Source organism: Tamandua tetradactyla, chromosome 12, assembly GCF_023851605.1.
Source record: "Tamandua tetradactyla isolate mTamTet1 chromosome 12, mTamTet1.pri, whole genome shotgun sequence".
Taxonomy (NCBI): Eukaryota; Metazoa; Chordata; class Mammalia; order Pilosa; family Myrmecophagidae; genus Tamandua; species Tamandua tetradactyla.
In genome coordinates, this window is record NC_135338.1 from 97,638,078 (window position 1) to 97,653,168 (window position 15,091).

The window sequence follows — 15,091 nt, forward strand, 5'->3', positions numbered from 1 at the left end:
GGGACATTGAGCATCTCTTCATGTGCCTCTTGGCCATCCGTATTTCCTCTTCTGGTAGGTGTCTGTTCAAGTCTTTTTCCCATTTTGTAATTGGGTTGGCTGTCTTTTTGTTGTTGAGTTGAACAATCTCTTTATAAATTCTGGATACTAGACCTTTATCTGATATGTCATTTCCAAATATTGTCTCCCATTGTGTAGGCTGTCTTTCTACTTTCTTGATGAAGTTCTCTGATGCACAAAAGTGTTTAATTTTGAGGAGCTCCCATTTATTTATTTCCTTCTTCAGTGCTCTTGCTTTAGGTTTAAGGTCCATAAAACCGCCTCCAGTTGTAAGATTCATAAGATATCTCCCTACATTTTCCTCTAACTGTTTTATGGTCTTAGACCTAATGTTTAGATCTTTGATCCATTTTGAGTTAACTTTTGTATAAGGTGTGAGATACGGGTCTTCTTTCATTCTTTTACATATGGATATCCAGTTCTCTAGGCACCATTTATTGAAGAGACTGTTCTGTCCCAGGTGAGTTGGCTTGACTGCCTTATCAAAGATCAAATGTCCATAGATGAGAGGGTCTATATCTGAGCACTCTATTCGATTCCATTGGTCAATATATCTATCTTTATGCCAATACCATGCTGTTTTGACCACTGTGGCTTCATAATATGCCTTAAAGTCCGGCATCGCGAGACCTCCAGCTTCGTTTTTTTTCCTCAAGATGTTTTTAGCAATTCGGGGCAACCTGCCCTTCCACATAAATTTGCTTATTGGTTTTTCTAATTCTGAAAAATAAGTTGTTGGGATTTTGATTGGTATTGCATTGAATCTGTAGATCAGTTTAGGTAGGATTGACATCTTAATTATATTTAGTCTTCCAATCCATGAACACGGTATGCCCTTCCATCTATTTAGGTCTTCTGTGATTTCTTTTAGCAGTTTTTTGTAGTTTTCTTTATATAGGTTTTTTGTCTCTTTAGTTAAATTTATTCCTAGGTATTTTATTCTTTTAGTTGCGATTGTAAATGGAATTCGTTTCTTGATTTCCCCCTCAGCTTGTTCATTACTAGTGTATAGAAAAGCTACAGATTTTTGAATGTTGATCTTGTAGCCTGCTACTTTGCTGTACTCATTTATTAGCTCTAGTAATTTTGTTGTGGATTTTTCTGGGTTTTCTACGTATAGTATCATATCGTCTGCAAACAGTGATAGTTTTACTTCTTCCTTTCCAATTTTTATGCCCTTTAGTTTTTAAAACGTGTTTAGAATAGCTGATTTAAAGTCTTTGTCTAGTATGCCCAATGTCTGCTTTTCCTTAGGGACAGTTCTATTTGCTTTTCTCTCCTGAAAATGGGCCATACTTTTTAGTTTCTTTGCACTTTCCGTAATTTTTTATGAAAACAGTATATCTATGTAATATATTAAATAATACAAGGAGGCAACTCTGAAAATCAGAGTTCCCTTTCCTCCCAGGTTTGTTGTTGTCGTTGCTGCTCCTGCTGCTATTTGTTTGTTTAGTGACTTTCCTGGATTCTGTAAAGTTTATTCTTTGTCATGTATGGCCACTGAGGTCTCTGCCGGGTTAACTTAGTGGTCAGTTAATGATTGGACAGAGATGTCCTTAAATGCCTAGAACTGATAAGTTTCCCAGCCTTTGCCATTTGTGCATGTTGGGACACATCTTCAACACTCATGCGTACAGTTTACACCTGCACCTTAGCCTTCACTTCTTGCTGGCCCAGAGCCTTGAGGGCAGCCAGAGGTGGCAGCTAAGGGCCCTCTCAGGTCTTCCTGAACACAGCTGGCTGTATACATGCTTATGGATTTTCAGATTCCCAGGAATATGCCTGAGCTTTTCAAAGCCCACTTGCACAACTCATTTCCCTGTTTTTTAAGGTTTTAGTCAGCTTGTTGTTTGCCCCAATTGTTCTCACCACTTCCTGCAGCCTTGATGTTTAGCTGTGCTCTTGCTTACATTTACATATGTCTCCAGGTAAAAGGCTGTTAGCATTGGGTGGAATCTGAGCCAGGTCATATGAAGACAATCTTCTTGGATGAGATTTTCCAGAAACTGCCAGACCTGTCCAATAATGATAGTTATCTAAGAATTGGGCTTTGTAGGAGCCCCAATTCTGTTTTACCCCAACCATAAGTTGCTAGGCTGCTGGTTTTCAACATGATTACAAGGCTATTGATTCTTAAGGCTCCCAGGCCAGGGAGAGGGTAATGCTTAAAGTTAAAGTGACACAAAGCTCATTGTTTCAGCTGCTTTTCTTGAAGAAACACTGCCTGGATTGTTGAAAGCCTTTCATTAATTTCCAGTGTTCTAAAAAAGCTGATTTTGGTCATTCTTGTCATTGCTTTTATGGAGGAAAGTTTGAAGGTCCTTACTCCACCATTCCTGCTGATATCATTCCTTTTTCTAGTCATTTTTAACTCACTTTAATCTCTAATAGTGCTAGTAACCTATTCTAGAAGCAAAGACCATTAAGTCTACTCCAGATAAATTAATAAGCCATAGAAAAGTTCAAATTGTTACCTTTGCTTTGCTCTTGATTTTTAATAAGGTTAAATGAAATTTATAATTTATGCTGTTTTTATGTTTTAGATTATCATAAACTGCTGACCAGGAGTGTGGCAGAGACTCCAGTACATAAGCAAGTCTCCAAAAGACTGCTTCACAGACAAATCAAGGGCAGGTGGGTAACATTGTCACTCAGGGCTCTTTATAACGATTTTGGGGGCCACAGCTTATCTTTTCTTGACATATTTAAGTCTTAGTTGCATTGCTTATAAACAAAGAGTGTTCTGCGAACTCCCTGTAGGGGCTAGAGAATAACATATTATTCAGCTTAACAGTAGTAATGCTATAAGGTAGCATAAGATATATTTATATGGCATTTCAAAGTTTATAAAGCATGTTTCATTTATATATTACCTCTTTTGAACCTCATAACCCTGGAAACAAATATTGTGTGGATTTTATAGATAAAGGAACTGAAGTTCAGATATAATACATAACTTACTATAGCTTAAATGATGTCAGAATCTAAAAAAAAAGTCAACGGACTCTATCCATTGTGGTTTTTTTTTTAATTTTTAAAATTTTTATTAGAGAAGTTGTGAGTTTACAGACAAATCATGCAGAAAATGCAGAGTTTCCAGGACCCCTGTTCTAGTTTGAAAGCTGCTGGAATGCAATATACCAGAAATGGAATAGTTTTTAAAAAGGGGAATTTAATAAGTTGCAAGTTTACAGTTCTCAGGTTGGAAAAATGTCCAAATTAAGGCAAGGCTATAGAAATGTCCAATCTAAGACATCCAGGGAAAGATACTTGTCAAGAAAGCCATTGGCATTCAGGGTTTCTCTCTCAGCTAGAAGGGCACGTGGCAATGTCTGCTAGTTTATCTCCAAAGGTCTCTGGCTGCCTAAGCTCTAAAACTTTTTCCAAAATGGTTTCCTCTTAAAGGACTCCAGTAAACAACCCCACCTTGAATGGGTGGAGACACCCCTCCATTAAAACCATCTAAGCAAAAGTTACCACCCACGATTGGGTGGGTCACATCCCCATGAATAATCAAAACACTCCCACCCAGCAATATTGAATGAGGATTAAATGACTTGGCTCTTCTGGGGTACATCACAGATTCAAACTGACACCACCACCCCTCACACGCAATTTTTCCTATTGTTAACACTTTGCATTAGTGTGGTGCCTTTATTACAACTGATGAAACATTATCCTGTTAACTATAGTCCATAGTTTATATTAGGTTTCACTCTTTGTATTGCACTGTCCCGTGGTTTTGCTTTTTATTCTATTAACATATATTCAGTACAGCCTAAGTCATCCCATTTTAACCACATTTATATATATTCAGCAGTGTTAATCACATTTACAATATTGAGCTACCATCACCACCATTCATTACCAAAACTTTTTATCACCTCAGCAGAAACCCTGCATCCATTTTGTATTAACTCCCAATTTCCTGTCCCCACCCTGGCCCCTGGTCACCTGTATTCTAGTTTCTGACTTTCCGAATTTGCTTATTCTACTTACTTCATATCAGTGAAATCATATAATGTTTGTCCTTGTGGGGAGCTTATTTCACTCAGCATGACATCTTCACATTTCATCCATGTTGCATGTATCACAACTTCATTCCTCTTTTTTGGCTAAATAATATTCCATTGTGTATATACACGACATTTTGTTTGTCCATTCTTCTTTTGATGGATTCTTGGGTTGCTTCGTCTTTTGGCTATTGTCTAAGTTCTAGTGTATTTCCACTGCAGTCTGGTCCACGAATGGGTGAATCACAGTACTTTTCACTAAAAATCAGTTTATTAGTAAATGACAGCATATATTTTATGGTACTTTTCTCCTACTTGGGGTATTATAGACTCCTAACTGGTCTCCTATTCTTTCCACCCCACAATCCATTCATTTCACATAGCCAGAGTAATCTTCTGGTTTTAATTTGGGTCAGATTCTCCTGTGTGTAAAACCTCCAATGTCTTTCCATGCCTCCTTCTTATGAACTGCTTGTCCAACCTCAGTTTTTCCATTCTGTCCTCATTTCCTCTGTTCAGCCGTTCTGTTATACTCGAGCTCGATCCAGCCCGAGAGCCTTTGAGCTAGCTGTGCCCTCAGCCTGCACTGCTCTTCCCCTTCTTACTGTTTTGGTCTTGGCCAATATCTCAGCTGCTCGCAGGGTCCTCCTTGATGCCCCTGCACAGGCTTGTCCAATCCCCTCATTATACCAACGCTCTTTAGCACCATTCTCTGTTATTTCCTTCAGAGCAGTTACCACCTTTTTGAAGTAATCTTGTTTATTTTAAAGTTAACCTATTTATTGTCTTATCCTACACTAATCCCCCACTGGAATAAACATTCCAAAAGGCAAGAACATTTTCTGTCTTAGTCCACTATTCTATTCCCACTGCTAGGCACATAGTAAGAGAAGCTCAATCCATATAGATTGAAAAATTACTTATTATGGAAAACTTTGAACATATATGAGACCATTCACTCTTATAATGAAGGCCCATATGTGCATAAGCCAACGTCAACAATTATCAACTTGTGGCCAATCATATTTCATCTAGTCAATAAATATTTTAAGAATGAATTAATAAATCTCCTCATTTTCCCCAAAATGGAATCATTCCTTACAGTTCTATGCTTTTTCTTCCCCACTTATCTTAAATATCATTTCATATCAGTGTGTATAGAAATCAACCCTTTTTTTAACAACTTCTAAACTTTCTGTAATATGGATGTATCATAATTTAACTGATTTTTTTAATCGATAAAACACCATATAAGCACATACATTCCTAATATACAAACATTCCATACATGGTAGGCAGTCCATGACTCACAATGTCATCACAAAGTTGTATATTCATCACCATGATCATTTTTTAGAATATCTGCATCACTTCAGAAAAAAAGAAACAAAAAAAAAGAAAAAACTCATACATACCATACCTCCTACCCTTCCCTCTCATTGACCATTAGTATTTCCATCTACCTAATTTATATATTTTCAATTTTAACATTTGTTCCCCCTATTATTTATTTATTTGTATTCCATATGTTTTAGTCATCTGTCCATACCATAGATAAAAAGAGCATCAGACACAATATGTTCACCATTACACAGTCACACTACAAAAGCTAAATCATTATACAGTCATCTTCAAGAAACATGGCTCCTGGAACACAGCTCTATAGTTTCAGGCACTTCCCTCTAGCCTCTCTAATACACCTTAAACTAAGCAGGGGATATCTGTATAATGCGTAAGAATAACCTCCTGGATAACCTCTCAACTCTGTTTGGAATGTCTCAGCCACTGGCACCTTATTTTGTCTCATTTCTCTCCCTTTTGGTCAAGGTTTTCTCAATCCCTTGATGCTGAGTCCAAGCTCATTCTAGGATTTCTGCCCCACATTGCCAGGGAGGTTTACATCCCTGGAAGTCACGGCCCTTGTAGAGAGGGGGAGGGTGGTGAGTTTCCTTGTCGTGTTGGCTGAGAGAGAGAGGGCACATCTGAGCAACAAAAGAGAATCTCAGGGATGACTCAGGCCTAATTTTAAGTAGACTTAGTCTATCCTTTGTGGGGATAGTTTCATATGAAGAAACCCCAAGATTGAGGGCTCAGCCTATTGATTTGTTTGTCCCCACTGCTTGTGAGAATATCAGAAATTTTCTAAATGGGGAAGCTGAATTTTCCCCCTTTCTCGCTGTTCCTCCAAGGGGATTTAGCAAATACTTTTTTCTGTACATGGGCAGGCATCAGGAATTGAACCCGGGTTTCCAGCATGGCAGGGGAGAACTCCTCCTGCTGAGCCACTGTGGCCCGCACTGCAAATACTTTTTTATTCACTGTTCAATCACTCTGGGATTTATCGGGGCATCGCTCTGAACTAACCTACAAAATTTCATGCTCTAGTTAAGGTTCCATGTACTTATGGTGTTCAGTTAAACTGTCCATATAAGTTATATTAGGAAAGGCACTAGTCAAACTATAAATTTTGTGCCAAACATTTTTTGCTTTAGTCTCATACATAAGTTAAAGTTTTAAAATATGAATTACCATCTATTTTCAATACCCTGCAATATTGACATTCCTTTGTTCTTCCGCATGCAAAAACATTTTTTAATTTGTACATTTAGTCGCTATCATTGTGCGCTCTAGGCATTCCTAGATTATACCATCTCAGTCTTTATCGTCTATCTTTCTTTTTGGTTTCATTTGTGCCCCCAGGCTTCCTCCATCATTCTCACATTCAGCTTCATTCAGTGTACTAACATTATTGTGCTACAGTTAGGTAGTATTGTGCTATCTATTTCTGAATTTTTACATTGAATCTTGTTGCACAATCTGTATCCCTTCACCTCCAATTACCCAATATCTACCCTATTTCTATCTCTTGATGGCCTCTGCTCTTAACTGAAATTCTCCGAGTTCATTAATTAATGTTAGTTCATATCAGTGAGACCATGCAGTATTTGTCCTTTTGTTTCTGGCTTATCTCACTCAGCATAATGTCCTCAAGGTCCATCCATGTCGTTACATTCTTCATGACTTTATTCTCTTACAGCAGCATAATATTCCATCGTATGTATATACCACACTCATCTGTTGATGGACATTTGGGCTGTTTCCATCTCTTGGCAATTGTAAATAATGCTGCTATTATAAACATTGGTGTGCAAATGTCCTTTTGTGTCCTTGCCCTTATGTCCTCTGAATAGATACCTAGCAATGTTATTGCTGGATCATATGGCAATTCTGTACTTAGCTTCCCGAGGAACTGCCAAACTGCCTTACACAGTGGTAGTACCATTTGACTTTCCCACCAATAGTGGATAGCTGTGCCTCTTTCTCCACATCCTCTCGAGCACTTGTCATTTTCTGTTTTATTGATAATGGCCATTCTGGTGGGTTTGTGATGATATCTCATTTGTGGTTTGATACCAGGGTAGTCGAGCATCTTTTCATGTGCCTTTTAGCCATTTGTATTTCCCCTTCAGAGAAGGGGATGTCCATGTCTTTTGCCCATTTTGCGATTGGGTTGTTTGTCTTTTTGTTGTTGAGTTGAACAATTTCTTTATATATTCTGGATATTAGACCCTTATGTGAGATATCATTTCCAAATATTATATCCCATTGTATTTTATTTTCTTGACAAAATTCTTTGATGCACAAAAGTATTTAATTTTGAGGAGTTCCCATTTCTCTATTTCTTTTTTCAATGCTTGTGCTTTGGGTGTAAAGTCTAGGAAGCTGCCTCCTATTATAAGGTTTTAAGATATTTCCCTACATTTTCTTCTAAAAGTTTTATGGTCTTACATCTAATGTTTAGGTCTTTGATCCATTTTGAGTTAATTTTTATATAGGGTATGAGATATGGATCCTCTTTCATTATTTTGTTTGTGGATATCCAGTTCTCCAAGCACCATTTATTGAGAGACTGCTCTGTCTCAGGTGAGTTGGCTTGACTGCCAAAGATCAATTGTCCATAGATGAGAGGGTTTATATCTGAACACTCTGTTTGATTCCATTAGTCAGTATATCTATCTTTATGCCAGTGCCATGCTGTTTTGACCACTGTGGCTTCATAATACACCTTAAAGTCAGGTAGTATGAGATCTCCAACGTTTTGCTTTCTCAGGATATTTTTAGCTATTCAGGGCATCCTGCCCTTCCAGATAAATTTGGTTATTGGTTTTTCTATTTCTGAAAAGTACATTTTTGGTGATTTTAATTGCATTGAATCTATAAATCAATTTAGGTAGAGTTGGCATCTTAACTATATTTAGTCTTCCAGTCCATGAACACAGTATGCCCTTCCATTTATTTCTTTTAGCAATTCTTTTAGAAATTTCTTGTAGTTTTCTTTGTATAGATCTTTTGTATCATAGTTAAATGTATTCCTAAATATTTTATTCTTTTGGTTGCAATTGCAACTGGAATTTTTTTTCTTGATAGCTCCCTCAGATTGCTCATTACTCATGTGTAGAAACACTACAGATTTTTGAGTGTTGATCTTTTAACCTCCCTCTTTGCTGTACTCTTTTATTAGCTCTAGTAGTTTTGCTGTGGATGTTTCGGGGTTTTTGACATATAGTATCATATCATCTGCAAACGGTGAGAGTTCTACTTCTTCCTTTCCAACTTTGATGCCTTTTATTTCTTTTTCTTGTCTGATTGCTCTGGGTAGAACTTCCAATACAATGTTGAGTGACAGTGGTGATAGTGGACATCTTTGTCTTGTTCCTGATCTTAGGGGGAAAGTTTTCAATTTTTCCCCGTTGAGGATGATGTTAGCTGTGGCTTTTTCGTATATTCCCTTTATCATGTTGAGGAAATTCCCTTCTATTCCTATCCTTTGAAGTGTTTTCAACAAGAAAGGATGTGGAATTTTGTCAAATGCCTTTTCTGCACCAATCGAGATGATCATGTGGTATTTCTGATTTGATTTGTTGATATGATATATTACATTAATTGTTTTCTTATGCTGAACCATCCTTGCATACCTGGGATGAATCCTACTTGGTCACGGTGTTTCATTCTTTTAATGTGCTGCTGGATTCGATTCACAAGAAATTTATTGAGGATTTTGCGTCCATGTTCATTAGAGAGATTGATCTGTAATTTTCTTTTCTTGTAGTATCTTTGTCTGCCTTTAGTATGAGAATGATGTTGGCTTCATAGAATGAGTTAGGTAGCCTTCCCTTCGCTTCAATTTTTTTTTGAAGCGTTTGAGCAGGATTGGTACTAATTCTTTCTTGAATATTTGGTAGAATTCACATGGGAAGACATCTGGTCCTGGACTTTTCTTTTTGGGGAACTTCTTAATGACTAATTCAATTTCATTACTTGTGACTGGTTTGTTGAGGACATCTGTTTCTTCTTGAGTCAATGTTGATTGTTCATGTCTTTCTAGGAAGTTGTCCATTTCATCTACATTGTCTAGCTTATCAGCATAAAGTTGTTCATAGTATCCTCTCATTACCTCCTTTATTTCTGTGGGGTCAGTGGTTATGTCTCCTCTTCCATTTCTGATTTTATTTATGTGCATCCTCTTCTTTTTGTCAACCTCGCTAAGGGTCCATCGATCTTATTGATCTTCTTATAGAGCCAACTTCTGGTTTTGTTGATTTTCTCCATTGTTTTCATGTTCTCAATTTCATTTATTTCTGCTCTAATCTTTATTATTTTTTTCTTGCTTTGGGGTTAGTTTGCTGTTCTTTCTCTAGTTCTTCGAAGTGGACAGTTAATTCCTCGATTTTTGCTCAGCCCCTGCTGCTCGTAAAGTCCCTTTCCTTTACCCTCTGGGAAGCAGCCTGTTGGGGAGGGGCACCAACCACCACGGCTTGGGAGACTCATGGTTCTGGGGGGGCTCGCAGCCAGTCCAGCTTGTCCAGACTGGGCTATGCTGTGTGTCTGCTCACTGATGTGGCCCCACCAATTGTTCTGTACTATTCCTGGCTGTTTACTAGCTGCTCTGGAGGACGAAGTAAATTCCACACCTCACTAATCTGTCATCTTGGACCTGGATCCTTAACTAATTTCTTAATGGCTATTTAAGTTGTCTACAAATTTCACTATTAAAAATTATATTGCAAAAGTAGTAGAATATGGTTAACTGTTACTTTGTGTACTTATTTTTTAGAAACTTCACTGAAGTATAGTTCATTACCAATAAACTGCACATATTGAAAAATTTGGTACATTTTTACGTCTATACACCTGTGAAACCATCACCACAATCAAAATAGTGAACATATCTGTCAGCCCCAGAAGTTTATCTGTACTCCTTTGTAATCCTTTCCTCCTGCTCCTCCCTGTTTCCTTGTCTTCAGCAACCACTGATCATCTGTCAGTCACTATTGATAACATTTTCTGGGTTTTATATATGTGGAATCCAATCATATAGTCGTACTCTTTGTCTGGCCTCTCACTCAGCCTCATTACAGCTGGGAAAGGGTGGTGGAAGTCTAAATCCCCCACTCAAACTTTGCTGACCGAGGTGGCAGTGAAGCCACTATTTTTTCCATGGCAGTTGGTTTGGAATAGGGAGATTATTGTCTTTAAGTTTTGTCTTTCTAGGCTGCCCCTTTCTGGTCCTTTAGGTAGAGAGTCAGGTTTTTTAGAGATTTTTTTGGTCTGCATCTGTTGGTGTATCTGGGTTATCAGCTTCTCCAGTCTGAGATATATGAGACAAAAAGAAAGCTCAGAAACCCTACTACCCTGTCTTTCCTTGAGTCCCAAAGTCCTTAGCCAGTCTGCCTTCTCCACCTTTCAGAGTCTTATGTTTGTTTTATATCAAGGTTTTTAGTGATACTTATTTGAGGAATAGAGAGAAGAGCAGCTACTTTATCTCATCAAGATACAACCTTTCTATGTTTTTTTTCCTTAATTTTTATTGTGGGAACATATGCAGCATAAATTTTCCATTTTAAACCATTTACAGGTATACCGTTCACTGATATTAATTACACTCTCAGTGTTATGTTACCATCACCACCATCCATTACTAAAACTTTTCCATCGCCCAAACAGGAACTCTGTGCATTAAGCAGCGACTTCCCTTTACTTTCTTCCCCTGCCCTTGAAAATCTGTAATCTAATTTTTGTCTATAAATTTGCATATTCTGGTTATTGCATATCAGAGATCATACAACATTTATCCTTCTGTATCTGGCTTATTTCACTCAACATGAGTCAAAACACCATCTTGACGTTATTTGTGTACATATTTTTACACCCTGTGCAGGTTCATCCATAAGATAAATTGCTAGAGGTAAAATTGATGGTTCAAAAGGTACATATTTTAAATTACTTTTGATGTCATAAAGTCACTTTGCAAAACAAGTTCTAACCATTTTCACTCTTGACGATAATGTATGAGAGTGCTTGCCAATACAAGTATTATCAAATCCTGGGATCTTTGTTGCCTGTTAGGTGAGATGTTCTCCCTTTCTTTAATGTGTTAAATTAGAGTGATGTGGAACAGTCCTTGTCCTCCTCCCTGTCCTTCCTCCATCCAGGTCCTCAGATCCTGGTCCTGATATTGACACTGTTGAAGAGTCCCCTGAGAAAGGAGACAGCGGTGAGCGTTACTGGCATTTCATTTATTTTTTGCATTTTATCAAGTTTCTGGAGAAGAAATGTTTTTATCCAATAAACCTGGTGTTGAGAGTGAAAGCTAAATGATTACTCCTGTGTGCTATGGCTTATTGAGAAGCTATATGATGAAAGAGGGGATTTTACAAACAAATTTCTCTTTTTGATTATTCAAAAAAATTCATGTTTCTTGTAGAAAACTCAGAAAATACAGAGAAGCCAAAATTTGAAAAATTGATAATACCAAAATTCTGAAATATTTTGTTAATATTTTAGTGTATATTCTTATAAGTATTATTCTATAAAATATATGTAACATACAGAAGACATATATTTGTGTGTATGTGTGTGAGTATGTGTTTTGTTTTTGTTTTTACAGAAGTCATACTATACACCTTTTTTCACACTATGCTTAAAGGTGTGATTTAGGAGATATCTGAAAATGACAGTCAAGTGGGCCAGTGTTTTTTGAACCTTGCTGAAGCCATATATTTTTATTATTATTATTATTAATAAAACCAATCAACATACAATATGAACATTCTTTTTTTTTCATCACATAGTTGTATATTCATCATCATGATTATTTCTTAGAATATTTGCATCAATTCAGAAAAATAAATAAAAAGAAAACGGGGGAGAAATTCATGCATACCATATCCCTTAACCCTCCCTTTCATTGATCACTAGCATTTCAATCTACTAAATTTATTTTAACATTTGTTCCCCCTATTATTTATTTATTTTAAATCCATATGTTTTACTCATCTGTCAATAAGGTAGATAAAAGAAGCATCAGACACAAGGTTTTCACAATCACACAGTCACATTGCAAAGGCTATATCATACAGTCATCTTCAAGAAACATGGCTACTGGAACACAGTTCTACATTTTCAGGCAGTTCCCTCTAGCCTCTCTGTTACTCCTTAACTAAAAAAGTGATATCTATTTAATGCGTAAGAATAACTTCCAGGATAACCTCTCAACTCTGTTTGGAATCTTTCAGCCATTGACGCTTTGTCTCATTTCCCTCTTCCCGCTTTCGGTCAAGAAGGTTTTCTCAATCCCTTGATGCTGAGTCTTAGCTCATTCTATGATTTCTGTCCCACGTTGCCAGGAAGGTCCACACCCCTGGGAGTCATGTCACACATAGAGACGGGGAGGGCAGTAAGTTTTCTTGTCGTGTTGGCTGAGAGAGAGAGAGAGAGGCCACATTTGAGCAACAAAAGAGGTTCTTTTGGGGTGACTCTTAGGCCTAATTTTAAGTAGGCTTAGCCTATCCTTTGTGGGGTTTAGTTTCATATGAACAAACTCCAAGATTGAGGGTTCATCCTATTGCTTTGGTTGTCCCCACTGCTTGTGAGAATATCAAGAATTCTCCACTTGGGGAAGTTGAATTTTCCCCCTTTCTCACCATTCCCCGAAGGGGACATTGCAAATACTTTTTTATTTACTGTTCAAATCCTTCTGGGATTTATCGAGGCATCACTCTGGACAAACCAACAAAATCTCATGCCCTACTCAAGGTTCCATGTACGTATAGTGTTCAATTAAGCTGCCTATATAAGTTATATTAGGAAATACACTGGTCAAAATATAAATTTTGTACCAAATAAACATTGTTTGCTTTAGTCTCACACTCAAGTTAAAGTTAAGCTGAAGTTTTAAGATATGAATTACCATATATTTCAACACCCTGCATTATTGACATTCCTTTGTTCTTTGAGGCCAAATATTAAACCTCTCGTAGCCTTGATACAATTCGGACATCTCTGAAGGCCAATAGTTTGTCTCGAATCTCCACCTTGTACTCGGTATTACATAAACTTTACCCATTTCTGACAATATGAGATAATGCCAAGCTTGTACTTCTCTGTGGTTACTAACTATGGTTCTTGTTTTATAGAAATCTGTTTGAGACGGAGTCCTCGAATCAAGCAATTGTCGTTTATCAGGAAAAATTCTGGCTCCTTCTATTCTGTGTCTCAGCCAAAGTCTCGAAGCATGCAAAGAGTTCACTCATTCCATCTAGACAGTTCAGGTAACATGCCGACCCACCTGTCTTTCAAGTCCATGCTGACTTAGTGGGAACTGTTTTTGAGAAAAGAAATATGCAATTTGACATCTCGCTTCTTGACATTGAAGAAGCAGGTCTATTTATCTGGAGTTCAGGATGATGACTATATGAAAATTCCTGCCACGATTTATATTCATCCCTTTGGATTCCCACGGCTGGCTGTCCTCACTGTCATTAGAGGTCACTCATTCACTCAAGTGGGGTTAATCCCAGTTCACCCATAATTCCCACCAAATGACTGTATCCTACCCACGGGCAACCTAGGTGGAAAGGGATATCTTTTTTTTTATGTTCTTTATTCTTCATTATCAGATATGTATTTTAATATTTATATTTACAAATTAAGTCATTTTAGTTGCCTGCTGTCCTAACGTCTGGGCTGGGACTGACATGCAGTCTTATCAGGGTCCAAGAAGGCAATCATGGCAGTGGCTGACATAATTAGGTAGAATTTATCCTCCAGTTGCTCTAAAGAAATCACCTTCTTTTTTGTGTGTATTTGGGAAGGCTGAAGTTGAGGGGGAAAAAAATTTCACTTTTTATGACTTGCAGAGCAAAGAAAACATTTTCCAGCCCAAAGTATTCGGTCTCCCAAGAAGCTTTTTTTTGGTGCAGTGTCTGAGATGATCAGCCCCTCAGAGAAGAGTTCAGCCCAAATTCAAAGGCCTTCAAGAAACACATTTGGTTCTGAGACATTTACGGCTTATCAGGTATAAAATTTCTGCAATATTCAAAATAATCTTGGGAGACACACAGACATGGCTAAGTGGCCCCATGGCATCTACTAGGGAAGAGAAAGCCAGGTAATAATATAGTATTATAATGCAGAACCATGATAGTAGAGATTTGGGAGGATTGGGGTGGATTCAGATGAATGATTGTGAGGTAGGTGGAGGCTTAAAGCAGCAGGTTTGGCTGAGGCCAAGGTTGTGGGAGGAGATAGAGATGATCTCATCTCTCTTGGCCTTACCTACCATTTAAACTCTACCTTGTGTAAATGTCTTTCTGAAACATACAGTAATCATTCATCTATTCAGTTAGGTGCCCACTCCATCCAGTCCTGTGTTACAGACCTGGAATTGACCTTGCATTCTTCTCTCCCTGGGCAACGCCAATCCATGAGGTCCTGCCTGTTTCATTTACAGACTATCTTAATCGCATCCCCTCTTCTCACTTCAGAGGCTGCCTCATGTGCTTACCCTCATTCAGTATGTATTTACTGAGGACACAGTATGTGTGGTGAGGGGTGTAAAGTAGAGAGATATGGGCACAGCTACCAAGATAACGTCTCAGAGGACACCCTCTCCTATAAATCTCCCAGTGGCCTTACTATGTGTATTGTAGATTATTAAAGCTCTTTGGAGAAAATAG

The 15,091-nt window shown here is 37.7% G+C and overlaps 1 protein-coding gene across 2 annotated transcripts in view; it reads left to right on the forward strand.

Annotated features, from left to right (window-relative positions):
• The window catches only part of TICRR (TOPBP1 interacting checkpoint and replication regulator), a 71,381-nt gene that overhangs the window by 52,026 nt on the left and 4,264 nt on the right, over window positions 1–15,091 (forward strand). For both annotated transcript variants that reach the window (XM_077124173.1, XM_077124172.1), the window contains exons 16-19: window positions 2,604–2,694; window positions 11,567–11,628; window positions 13,550–13,684; window positions 14,273–14,430. In XM_077124173.1, the coding sequence (XP_076980288.1) occupies window positions 2,604–2,694; window positions 11,567–11,628; window positions 13,550–13,684; window positions 14,273–14,430 (446 nt within the window). The remainder of the gene's footprint in view (window positions 1–2,603; window positions 2,695–11,566; window positions 11,629–13,549; window positions 13,685–14,272; window positions 14,431–15,091) is intronic.